This window comes from Lithobates pipiens, unplaced genomic scaffold (genome assembly GCF_037356315.1).
Source record: "Lithobates pipiens isolate NorthernLeopardFrog02 unplaced genomic scaffold, aLitPip1_a1.2 Scaffold_25, whole genome shotgun sequence".
In the NCBI taxonomy this organism is placed as follows: Eukaryota; Metazoa; Chordata; class Amphibia; order Anura; family Ranidae; genus Lithobates; species Lithobates pipiens.
The window spans coordinates 53060157-53082826 of NW_027507787.1; the positions used below are offsets into that span (position 1 = coordinate 53060157).

Here is a 22670-nt window from a genome sequence, read left to right on the forward strand (position 1 = left end):
TCGGGCATGTCTTTGTATAGTGCTTTAGCGCCCTGGAACAAGTATGAATAATCTCTGATGTTCATTTGCTGCATGCTTGTTATAGGTCAGTAACTCGGAAGCATTTAATTTGGCCATGGCTAGAAAACTAGCATTTCAGGAGATCTACAATGGCAAGCCTTATATCTTATATTTGTTTGACTAGTGCATTTTAAGTAGAGACTATCAAAATCATTATTCCTCATGTACCAACTACATGACTCCTTTCCTGTGATAGTAAGTTCTATCCATTTTCAAGAAAAATGTTGCCTTGAAAACTTTTAAACATCGTGTACCATAATATTGGGTATTTTCTGTGTCAGACTGGTTACAAAAAATGCAGTAGATTGCATGATGTAGGAAATTAACACAACAACATTTTTAAAGCTTTCCTGGAAAACACACAGGCAAAATAGCTGTACTTAAAAGTAAGGTTTCTCAACTTTTTTTGGCAGGACGCCCTTGGAAAGTATTTTAGTCACAAGGCACCCCAGTCTAAGACTTGGTACACATTGCTGTTCACCGGGGAACACATGCAAAATCACTTGCATTTCTGACATGCAGACAAACGCGATGCTCTTTAGCAGGTGCGCAGGGGTGTCATTCATTCCTAATGGTACCCAAACACATTGGCAAATGCAGTGCATTTTTGGTGCGGCGTGATTTGGTGCTTCCTGTGTTTCTACAAGTAGGGAAGACCATTCAAGTGAATGTGCTGTCCATCATGCTGTTGCACAGATGTGAAGAAGCCGCATTTTTACTATCCTCAACTGTTCCCTCTTTAGCTGCAATGACAACAGCCAGGGATGTACACATGCTGCTGCAATTAGTACACCCTCAGGTGAATGTGGCTGTGCTGCAACCTCCCTGCAACTGCATTGCACGTGGTTGCAGCACCGTGGTGCTGCATTTTAGGGGGTTAAAACAGGTGGTGAGTAAGCAACATATCGCCTCTTCACTGCCTGTCAAATGCCTCAGAAAAGCAGTCTTTGCTGCTATTATGAACAAGCTCTAAAAGACACACATACACACACACACTTTAAAAACTTCAGTACTGTACCTGCACTTGAAGCGGGTACTGCCCTGTAAGGGGAGGTGGAGAGCTCAGGCCTCCCACTTCACTGTCCTTGCAGAGCTGCTGCTGTGCCAATGTACAGTTCAGCGGAGAAGTGGGAGATCTGACAATCTTTATCAACCAGGATGCTGTGGAATCCCTGATGATCTCAGGTGGAACTCTGGTTTAGAGAGGCTACTTTAAAAGCCCATCTACACCAACTGTGTTGGTGATGTCTGGTAGCATACGTTATATGTGCTCTGGTGCCGTTCATTGTAAATGGCACCCAACACCAATCAGAAGCACAGTGTCCTGTGTGGTTTAAAATGCAGTCAGCACCTGATTTTTCATGTGTCTGAGGTGCTTTGCAGCCCATTCATTTTGAACAGGTTGTCTAATTGAGTGCAGTGCACTTCAGAACAGTCTCATGCACTACAGAGCACTGAATGAATCCTAATGCCCCATTCATACATGCTGTCTGATCAGGTCTGCCTGTCTGTTTTTCAGACGGACCTGAATGGATGCTCCATTTATCTCTATGGAGCGACTGATGTCAGCTGTGACATGTCCGCTGACATCCACCGCTATCCGATCCAGTCTGCCAAATCTAGACAGATGGAAACCCTATTTGCGGATTGGATGAAAATGGACAGGTAGACCCGCTTTCATCAGATCTCCCCTTAGAGCACAGCAGGGCTCTGACAGGTCCGTGTCTGCACAGTGAGCAGAGACAGACCTGTCATCCACCTGCTGAGTGGGGCTCAAAGGATCGATCCCTGCTGAGAAAGTAAAGTCCATCAAAACGGACAAGCCTTGTGTGAAAGGGTCCTTGCTGTGTCAGTGTTTTCATCTTGGCCCCCCAGTGCATCCTTTAAATCAAACAATAATCCTAGCTAGTCAACTGTCTACACTGTTCTTCAGTAGCCACACAAATCTGGCTGCAGAACCTCACCTCATCCTTTGCTGGACGTTATTCATCATCCGATATTAACACACTAGTACCCAATGCATTAAAATGGGTCAGTATTTCCAGAGGTCAGCAATTTCTTGTGGCATTCACTACTAAAAATACAGGTCAGGTAAGACGCATGGAAAGAGGAGGAATAATCGGGCACTCATCCTGGGTGTGATGGCAATCGTAAAGATTGGATTGCTCTTGATGTGGGGGGTAATTATAGAAAATGGTTTATAGTCATTGTGAAGCATTGGTTAATTAATGGTGTTTTCGGAGCCTATAGGGATGAGATTGTTGCATGCCCATGGCTGTTCATCCCACCTGGCTATGTCGCCATGTTTGTGTGGATAAACCACTACATCGGCTGGGACAGTACAATATAGTTTCAGGCAGCAGCAAACGGTGTATTAAATGATTTACTTTGTGTTTCTGTAATGTTATTCAGTCGTTGTTAATATGAAGCGGAACTTCTAGCTTTTTCTAGTTAACAGAAATACATTGTAATACGTTTTCTCTGTACAGGTTATATCTGCAGCAAACTCTGAATGATACTGTAGGGCGAAAAATTGTGGTGGATTTCTTAGGTTTTAATTGGAATTGGATTAATAGGCAACAAGCAAAGCACGGCTGGGGACAGCTGACTTCAAACCTGCTGCTGATCGGCATGGAAGGTAAGGTACCCAGCCGTGTACTGATAATGTATACACATCCTTTGTCTGTAGCCATGTGTGGAATGTCATCTAAGAGCTTTAGGTAAAATCATGCCATAAACCAGTCTGTGTAAACATGTTTTTCCACTAGGGAATGGAAGGTTAACCTTTTATAATGCTAAGGCCGCTATTCTGGAAGGGAAACTGCTCTGCTGTCTATACACATTACAATTTAGTTGTAAGAGTGCGTATTTACAAGTGTATTTCTGTTTGTGTAGTACATATTTCAGTAAGACATTGACACGTGTTGATCTCCTGTGTACGTGCCTAAGGTCATGTTGCTGTTTGTGTTTAGGAAATGTGACTCCGGCGCACTATGACGAGCAGCAGAACTTCTTTGCCCAGATTAAGGGCTATAAGCGATGTATCCTCTTTCCACCCGAACAATTTGAATGCCTTTATCCTTATCCAGTTCACCACCCCTGTGACAGACAGAGCCAGGTGAGAGCCACACTTTGGCAGGCTTGCTAAAATACAAACTTAATTTGTTGTTAATGTCAGTGGGGAAGGATAATCTAAAACCTTTAATTTTCCTAGTGGTTAGTGATGATAATAATGTGTACTTTGTTGTGGTTTTTTTTTTTTTTTTCCTCTTCCTTCCTCAACTTCAGACAAACGTGATTTCCTCTTTTTGGTTAAAGTGGAATAGATCTTAAACCTCCCTTTTTTCTTTTTTTTTTTAATCCCTTTATAACACTGAAGTAAAGAGAAAAAAAACCTTTGATCTGCTATAAATCCATTGTGCTTGTAGAACTGATAATACATTGCCTTTGCTGCATCAATCCCAACCATTGTTATCATAACTGCCTGCTGGACTACAGAACTTAGTTTATACCCTCACCCTTCACTGTCCCAATTTATATGCACACTTTTTTTTTTCCTCCTGCAAATAATGCTACCTTCACTCCCAAGAGCACCCCCCACCACCCACCAATTCCCCCCCGATGTGGGGACATGCAATTCTGGGGTTATGCCTACGTTACTAGGAATTGAGCTCCCAGCAGTTGCAAGAATTGTGCAAGGATTGTGATGATGTTGCGGGGAGTGATAAAAGTAGTTTCTTGCTACAGGAACAAGATACAATAAATACTGGGATATACACTAGGAAGGGCGAAGGACATTGTGTGTTTTGTTTAAACTAGTGACATGGATAGTTCTGAAAGCCAGGAAGTTCTTCCCCGCCCTAAACGTCATTTAAGCCCTGAAGGATAAACGAACCTTGACTATAATTGAGTAAGATTACTTTTATAAGTAGTTGTTAATGCAGAAGGTAAGATAAAAAACCTTTTGCATGCAGCTCCCCCGCAAGCCCCTCAGAAATACTTGGACCTGATCTCAATCCAGCAATGTGCTTGAGAGCCAAGTCTATCTCGGCTCCCTAGCTCCTCATTGACTCAGATACAGCATTGGGAGCTATTTGTAATCACAATCAGTGACGAGAGAGCAGGGGTGGGCCGAGCCCCACTCTGTGTGTCTTATGGAGCAAGCGCACACAAGTGCCCCCATAGCAAGCAAGGGGGGAGGAGACGGGAGTGCTGGCGGGAGAGCCGGGAAGAGGAGGATCGATTAGTGCTTCTGTGTACAAAACCATTACACAGAGCAGGTAAGTATAACATCTTTATTTAAAAAAATAAATAAAAAATACGTCTTTCCAATCATTTTAATTTATTACATCACTGTCTGTGTCCACATAGAGGTGCATAGGAAAGGGTGATAGTTGGGTAGTGGTTTTATGGCCTTTTGTTGGAACATCCTGCAGATTAGGCTGTAGATCTACTGCCCATCAGCATTAAAGTGGAGCGTCACTCTCCCAATCAGTATTGATTGTTTTAATCCTCATGCTGTTAGCATTAGTATATAGATTTACATTTCTTCAGTTACTTCCTGCTTTCTTGCCTAGGCAGATGTTATACATCCCAGGAGGGGAGGAGGGGTTCTTGGCTATGCACACTCTACTGCCTGCATGCCTGACCTGGGGCTGATGGCTTCCAGGAATTAAATGCTACATGAATGATTTGTCCTTATTCAAGATGGCTGTGGGTAGAAATGCAAAGTGATTTCTCAACAAAAGGAAGCATGGAGACATGGATGGATGGGGGTGTTGAATATTAGAAATTAGTGGTTTTGGTTTGTGGTACTCAGATGCAGTGAAGATCCACTTTAAGGAGTTAAATGGCATATATGTGATATAGGTGTATAAGTAGATGTTTGTTTTTGTTTGTTGTTTTTTTTTACACCAGCTTCCTTTACAGAGACCTGACTTCTTTGCTAGTAAAGTATTTATTAAAGTCATACACTTCAAGCTTAGAGTTCTATTTTCCTCATGATCTAGGTGGATTTTGAGAATCCCGATCTAGAGCGGTTTCCTAACTTCAGGAATGTGGTTGGTTATGAGACTGTGGTGGGACCCGGTGATGTTCTTTATATACCCATGTACTGGTAAGGCACTTACAGTATAATTGCATGCTTTTGTGTTGGTAGTGAGGTTTTTGCCATCGCTGTCATATTGAAGTAGGACATTATCTAGTTCTAAAGGCTCTGTCCCTTTTACATTTTTTACCTGCATGCATTCACAACGGTAAGGTAAAAAAATCTTAGTACTTTTACTACCACTTGTCCCCAAACATATACCTGATGCCCTTGTTACAGCCGCCAGGCCCAGCATCTATCAGTGCCACTCCCTGAATTTCGTGGATACTCAGCAAGCTCTAAGCCGGAGGGGGGATCAAACTGGCTGCCCTCCAGCTGTTGTGGAACTACAAATTCCATCATGCCTGTGGGAGTCATGCTTGTAATTGGCAGCCTTGCAATACCTCATGGGACTTGTAGTTCCGCTGCAGCTGGAGGGGCACTAGTTTGACGTCTGTGCTCCAAGGACAGCAGAACAATAGGCAAAGTGCAGGAGTGGTTTGCCGATGCTGTGTGAGTTGTCACTTCTTAGCACATTGAAGCAGATCTGCAAACAGAGAGCTGAGGACTGCAGCTTTGGGACCTCCAACTACAGAAAGAAAGGAACATGGAAGAAAAGTACTACACATAGTATGGACTTTCTCCTCCAGAAAAAAGACGGTTTAGTTAACTTTAAGGTCATTTTTTTTATGTGCATTTATTTAACTTTTTGTTTTTAACGTATTTAAAATTTTTGCCTTACATTTCATTTGTACTCCTTATTTGTCATGTTTTTAACTGGAATCCCAGTTTAATGACCGTTTTGATAAGTTAAAATGGTTCTAAAGGCATGAGGTTTTCTACCTTTAAAGCATTCTATGCATTAGGTAAAAAAAAATTCCATGATCAGTTCCTCAGCCCCCTTAAATACTTAAACCTATTACACACTGGCCGATTGTTGGGTGGCAGCGGCCAGTTCGATAGAAATGGTCTGACATTTGGCCCATGTGTACGGCAGTTGGTCCAACAGAAGCTGATGGCTAAGATCGCTAACCGTAGTGTTCTGGCGGGGGGACGTGCCCGTTTGCAGCATTTCTTGTCTTCTTTTACTCTCTCTCACATGCACGGAGACTGCTCTAGTGCCATTGGCTGCTGCTGCTGTCATTCTAATCCTGGGGGAGGGGACAGGGTCGAGCCACAATTTGTCTCTATAGACTCACAACGTGGCTCAGAAGCGTGTCCCCAAGAGCTGAGAGTGTCGGCGGGGGACCCCAGAAGAGGAGGTACGGGGCTGCTCTATGCAATTCCATTACACAGAGCAGAGCAAAAATCGTTATACCTTTACAACCCCTTTTAATTTAACCTTTTAGGAATTTTGCTGTTTTTACAGTCATGTCAAGCCTTGCATAAAGATTTATACTGAGAGAGAGTTTAAGTGCCATACCTGTAAGCTCAGCTTCTGCAGCAACAGGGGGAGCACTGTGTGTGCATGGGTCTTTAAAGTGGAAGTAAACCCTCCTATCGTTTTCAGCTAAGGAAGCTGCCATGTTGGCATCTAATCTACAACTCCCATGATACTGATCAGCTACGACATCAGCCATTGGATGGTTTGACAGTTTGGTTGAAAGCATAACCAATGGGAGTGTTACATTACTGACGTGCTGGAAATGTAACCATATTTTGAAACGGTTAAATGGATGGGTTTACTTCCGCTTTAAAAAGGGAAAGCACTCATTGCAGTGATGACAGAGTACGCCCAACGTACGAGGCATCCTAGATCACACTCAAAAGTAGTTTTTCAGTTAACAGTGTAAGCTGCGATGATCCGAAGGTATGGCACTTTAACCGCTAGCTATGCAGCCGCCACAGTTGTACACAGCCGGGGAACACAGTTAGCCCCTTCACCCCCCCCCCCCCCCCCCAGTGTTGACCCCTTCCCTGTAATTTATACACTAATCAATGGTTGTTTTTAGCTCTGATCGCGGTATAAATTAGGGGTGCACCGAATGGCTTTTTTAGTGCCGAAAACCGATACCGAAACTGACCAATACCGAAAATGACTGTTTTTAAAAAATATTTTTATACAGGACGTGGGCAGAGACTGGCGACATGGTACAGGAGGTGGGCAGAGACTGGCGACATGGTACAGGAGGTGGGCAGAGACTGGCGACATGGTACAGGAGGTGGGCAGAGACTGGCGACATGGTACAGGAGGTGGGCAGAGACTGGCGACATGGTACAGGAGGTGGGCAGAGACTGGCGACATGGTACAGGAGGTGGGCAGAGACTGGCGACATGGTACAGGAGGTGGGCAGAGACTGGCGACATGGTACAGGAGGTGGGCAGAGACTGGCGACATGGTACAGGAGGTGGGCAGAGACTGGCGACATGGTACAGGAGGTGGGCAGAGACTGGCGACATGGTACAGGAGGTGGGCAGAGACTGGCGACATGGTACAGGAGGTGGGCAGAGACTGGCGACATGGTACAGGAGGTGGGCAGAGACTGGCGACATGGTACAGGAGGTGGGCAGAGACTGGCGACATGGTACAGGAGGTGGGCAGAGACTGGCGACATGGTACAGGAGGTGGGCAGAGACTGGCGACATGGTACAGGAGGTGGGCAGAGACTGGCGACATGGTACAGGAGGTGGGCAGAGACTGGCGACATGGTACAGGAGGTGGGCAGAGACTGGCGACATGGTACAGGAGGTGGGCAGAGACTGGCGACATGGTACAGGAGGTGGGCAGAGACTGGCGACATGGTACAGGAGGTGGGCAGAGACTGGCGACATGGTACAGGAGGTGGGCAGAGACTGGCGACATGGTACAGGAGGTGGGCAGAGACTGGCGACATGGTACAGGAGGTGGGCAGAGACTGGCGACATGGTACAGGAGGTGGGCAGAGACTGGCGACATGGTACAGGAGGTGGGCAGAGACTGGCGACATGGTACAGGAGGTGGGCAGAGACTGGCGACATGGTACAGGAGGTGGGCAGAGACTGGCGACATGGTACAGGAGGTGGGCAGAGACTGGCGACATGATAAAAGAGATAAGTGTGTTGTCCCCAGTGCAGCCAGTAATGCCCCCTGTGCAGCCAGCCAGTAATGCCCCCTGTGCAGCGAAGAGAGAGGAGAGCCGCCTCCGCCATCTGGTTCAATAGAGCGCCGGGAACATCACAGCTTTAATTTCAATAGCTGTGTGTTCCCCGTCATGCGCCGTCACATACGGCCCCTCCCCCTTGTCTGGGCACTTGATAGACAGATCACCCGTCCAATCCAATCTCGTCCAAGCCGTGCGACCTGTACTGGCATCCACACTTGTATCGCAGACACTGACTGAGTGGGCAAAACTTTTGCACTGCGAATTGGGAGAGCAACAGGCTTCCCCTGTCTGCGTGGAACTAGCAGGCCAATTTAGTGCAAGGCCTTAAGTACGTCTGTGACGCGGCCGCAGGATACTCCCCCACCTGCTATCCAGGGCTTCAGTGTCAGCTGTGGTGATGAGGCGCCTAATTTGGCTAAAATGCTGGTCGGCTGACCAGGCATCCAAGAAAGCCCTAACGGATCTTCCTTTCTTTGGCGACCGACTCTTTGGAGCCTCACTAGATGACATTATTAAAAATGCCACAGGTGGTAAGAGTACACTGCTCCCATAGGCTAGGAAAGCTAAGGAGCCACGCCGTAGGCAAGGGCCCTCTTTCCGCTCACAAGTGGCTTTTTCGTCCGACAGGAGCTTTGACCAAACGTCCCCAGCCGACAGGATGCCCACGGACGGTCAGAAACGTCCCTGGAACCGCAAGCCTAATAAGCCTGGGAACAAAAGTGCTACCGTATGAAGGTTTGCCCCCACCCATGTCACGGGTGGGGGGTCGCCTTTGGGAGTTGGAGGAGGATGTGGCAATCACCATGCAGAGCCTGCAAGTATTTGGGTGGCTGTTGAACCTAAAAAGGTCGGTGCTCGTGCCAACCCAGCTTCTGGAGTACCTAAGTTTGCTGTTGGACTCCAGGGAAGTGAGAGGTTTTTCCCCCTTCAGACAATTTGCAGACTCTCAGATCCGCGGTCAAACTACTGATGAACCGCAAGTGGTCACCGCTCTGGTCTTGCATGCGAGTACTGGGACTCATGGTAGCCTCCTTCGAGGCAGTACCTTACACCCAATTCCACACCAGAGTTCTGCAGAAGGAGATCTTGTCAAAATGGGACAAATCTCAGTTGTCCTTAGATCGACAGATCCAGGTGAGCCAGTCAGTCAGGGACTCGCTGATCTGGTGGTTGAGGTCCCCGGTGATTCAGTCCGGAAAATCGTTCCTTCCTCTGAAATGGACGGTAATCATAAAGGACACCGGTCTATTTGGCAGGGGTGGAGTGATGGGGGTTCAGTCGGATCAGGGCCTCTGGTTGACGGAAGAATCAGAGTTGCCGATCAATCTGCTTGAACTGAGAGTGATCAGGCTGTGTCTCCACACATGGTCGATGAGACTTCAAGGGCATCTGGTCAGGATACAGTCAGACAACGCCATGGCTGTGGCGTACGTAAATCACCAAGGGGGGACAAAAAGCTCAGCCGCTGCACGGGAGGTCGCTTACATACTTCAGTGGGCAGAGCGACACGTACCGGCCCTCTCGGCCATTTACATCCCGGGAGTGGAGAACTGGCAGACAGACTATCTGAGTCGACAGATGCTGGACCCAGGAGAATAGGCATTGCATCCGGAGATGTTCAGGCTGCTGTGCCTGAAGTGGGGCACACCAGATGTGGATCTACTGGCCTCCCGTCTCATTCGGAAGGTGCCAACATTCGTGTCCAGGTCAAGAGATCCATGGGCAGATGCGTCAGACGCGCTGGTGGCTCCGTGGGGTCAGTACCAGCTGATCTACGCCTTTCCTCCACTAAAACTGTTGCCACGACTGCTTCTGGTGGCAGACGCTCCCTGGCGTCTGCCGTTGCGAGAGGACCTCCTATCTCAAGGTCCAGTTCTCCATCCTGCTTTACCATCGCTGGCTTTAACGGCATGGCTATTGAGAGCTAGATGTTGAGGAACTGAGGTCTGTCGGACTCGGCGATTCCAACTATGTTGAGGGCATGGAAATCTTCTTCTCTGAAGATATACCATTGTACCTGGAAGGCCTACATCTCCATGTGTGAGGAGAAAGGATGGCATCCGCGCTCCTTTGCCATATCCAGGATCCTGCTGTTTCTTCAGCAAGGAGTTGACCAGAGATTGGCATTAAGCACCATCAAAGTACAAATTTCAGCCTTGGCTGTCTTTTCAACGATCCCTGGCATCACACTCCTTAGTGGGTACCTTTTTTGTCCAGGGGGTACGACACGTAGTACCTCCGGTGCGTCCACCGTTACCCCCCTGCAATTTGAACCTGGTGTTGTCGGCGCTTCAAGGACCGCTGTTTGAAAATATCGGGAGATTCCCTTGTTGACTCTTTTCCCAGAAAGTGGTATTCCTAGTGGGCATCATATCGGTCAGGAGGGTTTTGGAACGGGGGGCCTTGTCCTGCAAGCCGCCCTATCTGGTTATCCACAGGGACAAGGTGGTGTTACGTCCGCAACAGTCTTTTCTACCGAAAGGGCCCTTCACACTGTAGATGTGGTTAGGGCTCTGAAGGTGTATTTGTCTGCCACGGCTCCTTTTCGGAAGTCAGACTCACTGTTTCGGTGGCTGGTAAAAAAAGAAAGGCATGGCTGTCTCGTCGGCCACCATATCCAGGTGGATCAGACAGATTGTAGTACAAGCCTACACCTTGAAGGGGCAGGTGCCTCCCTTTCTGGTCACGGCCCACTCCACAAGGGCAATAGGAACGTCTTGGGCCTTCCGACACCAAGCGTCTGTCGCTCAGGTGTGTAAAGCGGCGACCTTGTCCTCTGTCCATACGTTTACCAAGTTCTACAAGGTAGATGTCGGTGCATCGGCTGATGCCCGTTTTGGCCGCAAAGTTTTGCAGGTGGCCGTGTAGTTGCAATTGACTATGCAATTCATGTTTTTTCCTGGTTTTCGATAAAAACGCAGTACTGTTACGTTAATGCACTGTTTGCATTACTTTGCTGCCGTCTTGGGGATCACTCCTGTGGAGGGTACCCTGTTGGGCGTGGTGGTTTTTTCACGCACTGCTGTTTTTTTGTGTGGGTATAGTTTCACTAGTTCCCACTTGCCATGGTGGATGAAGTTTTATGCTGTTTTTTTCCCACCCCTCGTTTGGCACTGCTTGGGGACGTCCCATTTTGTTACAGAGAGGAGCTCTGTCGGTCGGTAAATAGAAGAGAAAAATTGTGTGTTTTGCAAAATTGTCACTTTTTTTTTTTTTTTGCTTTATAGCGCAAAAAATATAAACCGCAGAGGTGATCAAATGGCACCAAAACAAAGCTATATTTGTGGGGACAAAAGGACGTCAATTTTGTTTGCCACACGACCACCCAATTGGCAGTTAAAGTGACGCAGTGCTGTATCGCAAAAATGGCCTAGTCAGGAAGGGGGCAAATCATTCCGGGGCTAAAGTGGTTAAACTCCAAATTTTACAGCTACATGGGGTTTTTTAAAAAGCACATGGGGCCCCTTGACTGCATAGTGCATTTTATTACAAAGGCACACTTGGCCTTTAAAATCGACTTGAATAGTAAGTTATAAAGCATTGCATCCCATATGCAACTTGCAGGATTTTTTTTACACTGCAGCCCAGTGGTAGGGAATGGAATCCGGTGAAAAAAAAAAAGGATATTCTGATCATGTATTTTATCTGAACTGGCAAAATTGTAAAAATCTATAGAACAAAGAATATGTTGGAAATTAGTTATTAGGTTAGTTTAGACCCTCTGTAGTGCCCCAAGACCTTTTTGTTGAGCCTGTAGTGAAAAGAACTTGCTTCAGAGTCAGCTGTGGGAAAAACTTTGTGAACCATTATCCCTTTTAATGCCATCAAGGTAAAGACTGTCAATGGTAGTAACGTTGTGAAAACAAACTCAGTCACAACTGCAGCCGTGAGTTTACTCCTCGAGCAGGTTGTTGTCTATATTGTAGAAGAGTTCTGGCGGCTGAATTTGTATAATTTATACAGAGCGTTATGTGCCCCAATCATCCCCTCACTTCCTTCTCCTAGCTACCAGGACTAAAAACAAAAAAATAAATAAAGAAGGATGTTAAGCAGAGAGAGATAGAGGAATGTTCATCCTTTCCTCTCTGCTGTGAAGTAGGAACCTGGAAGCTCAGCATAGTTGCAAGGGAGGCATTGGGGTTCTAAACAATCTCTGGTGACTATATTAGGAGTACCTGTTGCTCAGAAAGTGCTAGGAGTCTTATCCGCTCACCTGTGATAGTGTCAGGTCACCTTGAGGCGAGGTGACAGATGCACACCGTAGGGATCAGGAGTGCACCGCAAGGTTGTGGACCCTACGGCTGACTGCTGCAGACGGGGGACAGATCCCGCTGGGGTTAGAGCGTAAGATTCCCTGGGGCGCAGAGTCTAAGAGCCAGCAGGTGTTCACCAGCGCCTCTAGTGGTGAGGATTGACTTGGCTGCAACTGGCTCCAGGTTGCGACCCCCATGGTCCCCCAGCTCACACCCACAGTAGGCAACAGGAGGATAGGGATGGTGAGGGACAAAGCCAAGGTCGGGGCCACAAGCAGACAAGAATAGTCAGGGACACGCCAAAAGGTCAGGATCACAGGCAAACTGGTATAGTCAAGGACACGCCAAAGTCGGTAACGGAACAACAGAAGAGCACACGGCAGGTAACAGGAAGCTAACACACAAAGGTTGATCAGCAGGGCTGGCCTGCAGTGCACAGGTTAATATAGAGCTCTCTGATAGGAGCTAGGGTGGAGCCATGCCAGAGGATGGATTACAAAAGCAGACAGGTGAGGGTCGGCTGCTCTCTAGATGAACACATGGGAACAGGTAAGCAGACAAACTATTACATAACCATGACAGATAGCAAAATAGGTAAATGAAAAAATAAAATTTAATAAAAAAGAAAATTTTTTAAAGCTTCCTTGCATTTGCACATACCCACAGAAAAACTTGCGAATGGTGCACACGTGTACATAAACTAAAATTGTGCAACACGTGTATTGCTTGAATGAGAGGAGTAATTCTAGGGTCATTTTATGGTTATCTCTAAGGCTGCCAATACATAAGTCCATTTTTTTTTCTTTTGTTTAACCAGCAAGTTAAACACACACATTTGAGGTGGACAAGGGATCCCTCCCACCACGCTATTGTATTCTGACAATACATTGATCGGAACCCCCCCCCCCCCGGCTACACTGATCGAGAGAAACATTTCAAACAGGCTGGTTGAACACAAATCAATTGAGAGATTGACTTGCGACCGAACAGCCTGCCCATACATGGATCAAAATGTGTCCAATCCATGCATGACTGGCTTAAGTTGATGACCCTTTGAAGGCTTTTAAAATGTTGCCAATAGACAATTATGGGTATCTAATTTTGTCAACGTGTTGAAGGCGAATGCAGTGTGGCGTCTTTGCTTATTTGGTATCTGTTTACTTGACTCCCTCTTTTATGTTACAGAAAATGTATATATTGTGTTTTTGAGCACTAGAATAAATTGTGTTTTTTGCTGAAGCTAAAGATTTGTTAAACATTTGTGCTAATTTCATGAACCATAAAAAATGCTGAACTACTGTTTTAATTTTTTTTTTTTATTATGTATATAATATATATAGGTCCTCAGCTTTCATAAAATAGGTAATGTTTGGAACTTTAAAGTGATTGTAAAGTCGGATTTTTTTTTTATCTTAATGCATTCTTTGCATTTAAGAAAAAAGCCTTCTGTGTGCAGCAGCCCCCTCAATCCAGTCATGTCCAAGGAATGACTCATGTCATCCGGGACACTCTCTCCTGATTGGCTGAGGCACAGCAACGGCACAATTGGCTTCTGCTTCTGTCAATCAAACTCAACCAGTGAGGCGTGAGAGGGAGCGGGGCCTAGGCGCGGCTCCGTGTCTGAATGTTAACACAATTGCAGGTCGGGTACTCTCATAGAAAGCTGCTTGCTGTGGGGCCACTCAACAGGAGGGATGGGGCCAGGGACTCGAAGAGAAGGATTGGGGCTGCTCTGTGAAAAACCACTGCGCGGAGCAGGTAAGTATACGGTAATATGTTATTTTAATTACAAAAAAACGCTAAACTTTAGAATCACTTTAAGCTCACTTTTTTGTGAAAAAATGTAGTATGTGTTGTGAGGGGGTTAGCTCGGTAGCGGGTGTGTGTGACTCCCTGGATGGGTTCACAACACAAAGTCAGGCACAGCAGACAGTGGTATAGGTGCAAAAAAACAAAAGATCCGGTTTATTTAGGCTACATGCAGTGATACATATAACAGCCAAACAAAATAAAACAAGAAAATAAATCCTGGTCAGCTTGACCTCTAACTACACACGTAGACTCCCTGTCTAACAACTGGGTGCAGCCTTGTGCTGCCCCAGTCCCTGTCTCTATTGTAGGGGTTTGCCACACAGGCGTTAACTCACCGCACAGAACAGATCTCAGACTCCCCAGTCTATACACACAAAACTGGTTCCAGGATGGAGCATCTCCCTATGCATGCTGGTTTTTTTTGTAGAGGTCTTAATGAGCCCACTTACTACAGCTGGGCTCATTAACTCTTCCCCTCTAGTTGTACAAGTCTGCATAAAGCCTGAATCTAGGGCACACATATTTCCCATCCTGAATACAACCAGGTGACTTTACCTGCGTGCTGCCACAGTGTGCAGAAACTGAAAAAATTGTTCCAGCAAGGAAAGTAATAATGCCGCTAGCTGGGCTTCCTTGGGGTCACACCATGTATTTTCATTGTCTATTTCTTACAGTGATTAGTTTTATGGTTTGTCATAGTTCTAATTTTATAGAAAATAGAACGTATCATTTTTATTAACACTTAATGTATATTACAGGTGGCACCATATTGAATCATTACTTGATGGAGGGATAACCATTACAGTTAACTTTTGGTATAAGGTAAGTTTGCTTTTGTTTTTTTTTTTCTTAGTTTTACATAAAACTAAATTATAAAATTGATTTATTTGAATAGTACGATAAGAATGCATAGTTTTGATAAATTTATTATAGACCCTATAATAGTTGTGTGTATTTACTACAAACATTCAATAAATGAAACGTGTTATAGTTCTTGAATGTAACTAAACCTTAAAGGTTAAGTTCACCTTTTTTTCTGAAATCCAGCTCCCTTATGTACCAGTATAGCATTAATGTACTCATTTGGCAAAAATAAAATGGCTTTTCATTTTTTTCTACACACTCATACCTCACTGACTTCATGGCTATTTAAAAACACTGCTTGATTAATTCTGCCTTACTTCCTGGACAGACTTTAGATCATGACACAGGAAGGAGTTGACCAGCTGAGGGTAGATAATGCAGGGTGTGTGCTAATGAGATCAGCTGGTCAACGCCTTCCTGTCATGACCTAGAGTCTGTCCAGAAAGTAAGGCAGAAGTAATCAAGCAGTGTTTTTAAACAGCCATGAAGATGGTGAGGTTAAGTGTGTGTAGAATAATTGGAAAGCGGCTTTATTTTTTTTTTACAAAAGAACTACAATAAAGCTATATTTGTACATGGGGTAGCTGGATTTTAGAATGTAAACGTGGCCTTTTAAGCTGAATTACAGGTATGGATTTTCTTCCATAATTAAGTAACTAAGTATGCATGCTTATTTCATACTTGTGAGACCTGATTGGAGAAGACGGAGAGGCAGGGTGGTGATTTCACAAATTCCTCCTTGTCGAGTCAGAATACTTTGCATTAGAGCTGCATGATTAATCATTAAAAAAATTGCAATCTTGATTCAACCCCCCCTCACAATCTTAATCTGGCATTTTCACGATTCATGTAACAAGTAGAGCTATTCTCTGCTCAGAGCTGTCAAAAAAGGCAGCCTGCAAAGTTTATCACAACAATGCTCAGTGCTGAGATAAAAAGAAAAATTGTATCATTTGGTTCCTTTAGATCAAAGGGATGAATTGCAAATGAGCACAGTTTAGCCACTTAAAGACTAAGCCTTTTTCTGACACTTGTTGCTTACAAGTTAAAAATCTGTATTTTTTGCAAGACATTTACTTAGAAACCCCAAACATTGTATGTGTGTGTGTATATACATCATATATAATTTTAGCAGAAACCCTACAGAATACAATGGCAAGCATTGCAATATTTTAGGTCACACTGTATTTATGCAGTGGTCTTTAAAAAGCAAACGCATACTTCAAGCAACAAAATCATAATTCTCATTTTATCCAGAATTGTGCAGCTTTTCTTTGCATCGATTCAGAAAAATGCAAGGCATACTTTGAATGGTGCCTAAGCAAGCGAGCGATCAACTAGACCATGTGGTTACCATGCACAGGGCAGTGGTTCTGCATGGGACTCGGAAGACAGTGGAAATCACTGTTGTAGTTACAACTACTACAGTGATTGCCACCTCCTACAGTGCTCCCACCGGTGAGGCATATGCATACTGATTGATCCAAGCTGTACCAATGTAACTATGCAATAAAATACATACCTGGAATTCAAGTTTAAAGGATAAGTTCACCTTTTAAAAAAATAATGCCAATCTCTTTGCAGGTAAAAAAAATGTGCATTTATTTTTTATGAGCCTGCACAGCATTGCACATGCAATCCGCAGATCGTGGGTGCTATGCAGGGCTCTTGCAGACTGTCTGTGTAAGCTGTCTGGCCATAATTTGTATGCAAAGGCAGTGACGCAATGAACTACTTAGAGTGCTCAACACCCTGGTAGTTCATTGAGAACTACAAGCTGAGAGCTGCAAAGTTAGTTGTAGGTTTCACATTCACAGAACTCTGAGTAAATGATGTGGACAGAGCTTCAAACAGCTCAGCTTCACAGCTTTTTTTTTTACAGCGAACTGGGGGAGAAGATCCTCCGCTTGCTGTCAAAATGAGGAATCCGTGAGGGGAGGGGGGCGCGGGGGTGTGCGGGAGCTGCTGCATATGTAACATGTTACATTATACCCTGAATATGGGTGCAACATGTTATGAAAGGTGAACTTATCGTTTAATTTTAATTACATTATTTTTGCTATACTATCTTCACTATTTAAGATATTATTGGAATGTAATGTAGAATGTGTAATAAGTATTGCATTTTTTGCTTATTTTTGTGCCATTCTATCCTGTAAGGGTGCCCCAACCCCAAAAAGAATAGAATACCCACTCAAAGCTCATCAAAAAGTGGCAATAATGCGAAATATTGAAAAGATGCTCGGAGAAGCTCTTGGAAGCCCACAAGAGGTATGTGTGGTCTTTTTCTGACATTTCTTTTTGTCGCCTTACATGTTAATGCTGTCCTACTGCTCATTTAAACTGAGGACTATAATGCTTAATGGACACTGGACATTTTACACACATCCATGAAACTGAATTAAAGTATAAAGGATGTGGGGTTCATGCTGGCCTTCTGCCACTCGCTCCACGACCGGCTCTGTTAACCCAACAGCACCACCGGATTGGATACCGGGCTTCCCTGATCAAACAAAAGAGCCTGTAGAGGCTCAGGTGGGGGGATGTTTTCTCCTGCTGCCTGTAAAAGCAATCAAGATACTGTAGCTGCAGTAAAACAGATAAAAGTTAAGGATGTCCATCAATCGGGAATTGGTCAAGGTCATGCAGCCCCCCTGTGCTCGATCTCAGATTTATATTGAAAATACTGCCCTGTAGTAGAATTTTATTCACAACCTTAAAGCTTATGTAAACCCAGAAGCAAAATTTCATATTTTGCAGCTTACACGTCCTTACATGTGGTGGCTGCAGTTTTTTCCCTTTTCAGGCTAAATATGTTATCGGTAAGCACAGAAAAATGCCGGTTTGTTCTATCAGAGGTCCAGTCTTAAAACTTCCTGTGTACTGAGCCAAAATCTCAAATAATTTCATCTGCTTTCTCAGTTCCTTTCTGTGAACTACAGAATATCCCCAGCTATCTCTGTGGACTACAGAACCCTCTTATGTTATGGAGATGAAGAGGGGGTTCCTGTAGTCCTATCCTAGGGGGACAACAGTTATTTTCCATAGTTGCCCTAAGACCAGAAATGTGTTCCTGGCAAAATCACAAGGTGCAAACAAAGACCTACATTTTTGGTTTTGGGTTTAGATATGCTTTTAATTATTATTATTTTTAAAGGTTTAATTTGTGTCTCCCACTCGATTTCTTTTTTTCCTTGAGACTATGTATACAGTTTCCACAGTCTATTCCAATATGTCCTATTCCTCACACCTTTTACCATTTTTGTTGGACGCCTATCTTATCAATATATTTTTCATCATCACCAAAGACCCCTACACAGTAGTAAAAACCTTTATTGGGGACCAACCCACGCCCCACTCAACTGAATATGAACAAATTTATACATATTGTGATTGTTTTTTATTGATTTTGTTTAGAATTCCAGACTTTTATTCTTCCATTTCTGTTGTGTTTGCAGGTTGGACCTTTGTTAAACACAATGATAAATGGGCGCTATGATTAATTTGAGCTGTAAAGAGCAGTGAGCTAGTGTGTGTGCTGCTGCTTTCTTGATTCACTTATGAGATGAACAAAAAGCATAATGCCCATTGGAAGCACCTAACCGGCCAACTGTTCTCGGTACTTTGGATTACACCACTCACTACTGTACTTAAAGATCTTCTGTATTTATTTTCTGGTTGCTGAAGACGAGAAAGATGACGATCAACAAAACAATGCAACACCTATTGCTCCTTGCACTCTATTCAGACAGTGGACTTGGATGGCTTTCTGTTTGCCCATTTTCCATTTTGTCTGCATGTTTACCACAGCCTATCACTGCTTCAGGTACCATATCCAAAGACCTCTGTCAGCCATGATAAACTTTTGCTTTAACTAAGGCATCCTTCGTTGGACAATTTTTGATGATATCCTATCCCCTTTTCTTTTTTCTTTTTTTTGCCATTGAACTTTGTTTCTAATATAAAGTGTATGCTTTATGGACATCATCAAAGGAAACGGTTGTAAAAAAAAAATGAATTGACTACTCAGGCAATTACTTTTAGATAACACAGACGTCATATTTGGAAAGAAAAAATTTCCAAATGGTTAACCGTTTTGAAGAGATTTTGTTTTATAATGGAAACAGTGTTTCAGAAAGCTGGATTCTCTCTGCAGGAGTTGTTGATATCCAGGCTGCACATGGAAGACAAGTGAAAGAATTGTATGTCCCTCTCTTTGCTGCTTACACAGTGATTTTATGTGATACCGAGGATTAAAGAAGAGGATACCAAATTGTTCATCGTGCTCGTGCCTACAACATTTATTCTCCATGCAGAGTAAAATTAGTCTCCTAGCAACGTTTTCATCACATCTGTCAGCGCCAAGGCCAGTTCCCCTTAATATTTGCAGTCTCTCAGTAGTGAATAACTTGCAGCTTTATGTATTAAGCTATACTATGGTTAGTCCCTATGGAAAAAGGTGTGCCAGTGAAGAAGCCATTTTAATTGAGTGACCATAGGAATACATTTTTTTTATTTATTTTTTTTAAAATCTGCTCTAACCCACCCTCCTGGACTAATTCACACCAAACCCTCTCCTACCCTAGCTTCTTACTGTAGAAGCTGTGACCTACTTGGTTACAGCCTCTCTGGCCAAAAATGCTCTTGTAAACACAGTGGTTGGATTTGTATGCACACAAATTTTAGGTGGAATTTTATTGACAATTTAGAGACATTGCAAGCACATTGCTTTTTTGATTTATAGAAATCAAACGTGCAAAATTCATTAAAGTGGTTGTAAACCCTTACAAACCACTTTGACCTACAGGTAAGCCTAGATTAAGGCTTACCTGTAGGTCCAAGAAATATCTCTTAAACCTATACGGTTTAGGAGATATTTGCCAGAAGACAGGCACCGCTGTCTACGGCGCATGCGCCGTAGATAGAGGCGCGCAGGTGCACTGAGCGCGGCATTTCCAACAACGGAGCTGCCGCGCGTGTCGGCTCCTGTGCTCATGCGCGGGAGTGACGTCATCGCGGCTCTGCCGAATGACAGTGGCGGAGCTGCGAGACCCCACCGAAAAGATGGATGCGCCAGACTACAGGGGACAGCAGTGACATCGCTGGCTCCTGTGTCGGGTAAGTGACACATAATGGGCTACTATGCGATGCATAGTAGTCCATTATGCTTTGCCTTTGCAGGGAATGAAAGAGGAAGTAAACCCATCAGGGTTTACTTCCTCTTTAATATTAATGATATTGGCTGTATATGTGCTGTGAGACCTCATAGGGTTGTATAGAGGCATATCTATTCTTGGGAGAGGGTTTCATACAAGTTTGCAGGGGCTCACAGCACAAAGTAAGGACAGCATTGGGTAGAAATTTCCACCATGTAAACTGCAGATTCACCCAGGTCTGAACTACTGTGTTTATCAAACAGCTTGGGTGGGAGTATAGATTCGTTCGGGAGGGTCAAGGTACATTTTTATTTTATGCTTTAAAAAAAATCCTTTTTTAGCTTTCTGGAAGTGGAAACTGGAAATCGCTGACCAAGTGAATTTGATATAAGTTGTTGCCTAGTGAAATCTGTCATTGCAGATTTGTTTGGTTGACCCAGGACCTGTTGGATGGGGAGGAATTTACTGGTTATTACACAGAAACGTCTGTCAGGATTTTGCAGATTTCCTGGAAATACCTTTTAAAAAGGTAGACCACAACAACCAGTCAGAATCTGTATTGCACTTAGTTGACTATGCTAAACACATTTATCAAAATTATTTGCGCTGCCTATTAATATAGGAAGGCGGTTGCCCTATCTGGTCATTTTTGCCAGATTGAAAAACAATCCACATCTATAGACAACAGCAGCACCTGATCCTGTTGTGAGAATGAGTGCAAGCATGTCTGAGCCTCACTGAGGTCTTCCGGCACCTTTTAGTGTGCACTTGGTCCTTTTTCTTTACCAAACTAGGCCATTGTGGGCCTTTTTCAGTTAAATTCCTATTTTTAATGCACCAATACTGAAGTGCAGTACCCCATTGCTGCCAATGAGAATTTACTTTCCAGTTTAGTATTGGGGTGGTTTCTGACTGGTTGCTGTGGATTGCTGCATTTAGGTATTAACACTTATGAATTTGAATTCTTTATGAACAGGGCCACGTGAATCACAATTGGCTGCATTGAAATGATAGTCTGTTTAGAACATAAAATGGTTAATTCTGTTCTGTATCTTTTACGTTTTGCAAGTGCTCAAATGTGGTTAGTCTACTGTGGGCATAACCAGATATAGATGGGATTTTTGGCCAAACTTTTATTTTTATTTTATTTTTTACATATTGACTGACATTGTAATTAACGGTGTGCCCAAGACACACAATATGGTAGCTTTTCTATGCATTGTGACTTGCTGTTTTTGTACGTGTTTTATTTTTATTTTTTACTTCACCATTTGAGTTTAATTGGTACAGAACATAGTAAATTCTGTTATCCTTTTGTGAAATACTAGGGGTGTTGGTTTTGGCGTATTGATCTTTTGGAGTTGGTTAAAGTTAGCCAAACTCAAAAGCCTCAAACTTTTTAATGTATGTGTGATTCTTCATTATCTGACAGGCAGACCGATTCTAATGCATAAATAAAATGTTATCAAATAGTTGACCTATTATTTTGTGAATGAATTGCTGTTCTGTCATTTCATGTACTCCAGAGTTGTATCTATAATCCTCAAAACTAGAGAAAGTATTTAAAAAAAAATATATATATATATTTAAAATCATTTAAAAAAAAGAAATGGCATTAAAATTGTCCTTTTACTTTGCCTCCCCGAAGCTATAGTACATTTCCATGTATGCAACAGCTGGACTTAGTCTCCTATCGTTTAGATTTTAGAGGTCCAGCATTTGAGATCTACGGCCCCATTTAGTGAAAGTCTTCCAAATTTTGCTTTAAAGCCCAACTCCAGCAAAAAACTTTTTTTGGCTTTAGATAGAGCCAGATTTTTATTTCTATTATGTGTCACTTTTCTCAGGACAGGAAAGTGATAGGAAATCTCTCCAGTGGGCCCACAAACATAAACACATTTTAGTAGAGTGGGAAAAGGTAAGAAATCTTGCAATATTTTTCATTGCTGTCTATGCCCTCCTGTCCTGGTGTTGACCCTACCCCCATTTCTTGTGCCGGTATCGTGTACAGAAATAAAGTCCATGATTCAACTTTTATCTATTTCCCACTCTCAAAACTAAATCTGGAGTTAAGCTTTAAATGCTGCAAGCACAAATACATGAAGGACCTATCCTATGATGGTTTTTTTCATGTCAGCAATCCCATAATGGCTACTGGCTCACTTAGTAGAGCTGCCTCAGCACTGATGTATCTCCTTTTCACTGTTGCGTTATGGCTAATGTAAGCTGCTCCAACACTTCACACCAACACAAAAGGGAGTACAGTACACATTGTCATTCCAAGTTCATCTAAAGCTAATATTTCAGTTTGAGCGCAGTTGCCCATGCAGTGTAAAGAAGCTGCGTATGTCTAGTG

At 43.7% G+C, this 22670-nt stretch overlaps 1 protein-coding gene across 1 annotated transcript in view; it reads left to right on the forward strand.

The window, feature by feature from the left end:
- The window catches only part of HIF1AN (hypoxia inducible factor 1 subunit alpha inhibitor), a 40422-nt gene extending 18636 nt beyond the window's left edge, over window positions 1-21786 (forward strand). The window contains exons 3-8 of the mRNA XM_077454449.1: window positions 2550-2698; window positions 3033-3178; window positions 5070-5176; window positions 15053-15116; window positions 17319-17429; window positions 18617-21786. Of these exons, the coding sequence (XP_077310575.1) occupies window positions 2550-2698; window positions 3033-3178; window positions 5070-5176; window positions 15053-15116; window positions 17319-17429; window positions 18617-18661 (622 nt within the window). The 3' untranslated portion in view covers window positions 18662-21786. The remainder of the gene's footprint in view (window positions 1-2549; window positions 2699-3032; window positions 3179-5069; window positions 5177-15052; window positions 15117-17318; window positions 17430-18616) is intronic.
- Window positions 21787-22670: the final 884 nt, after the last annotated feature.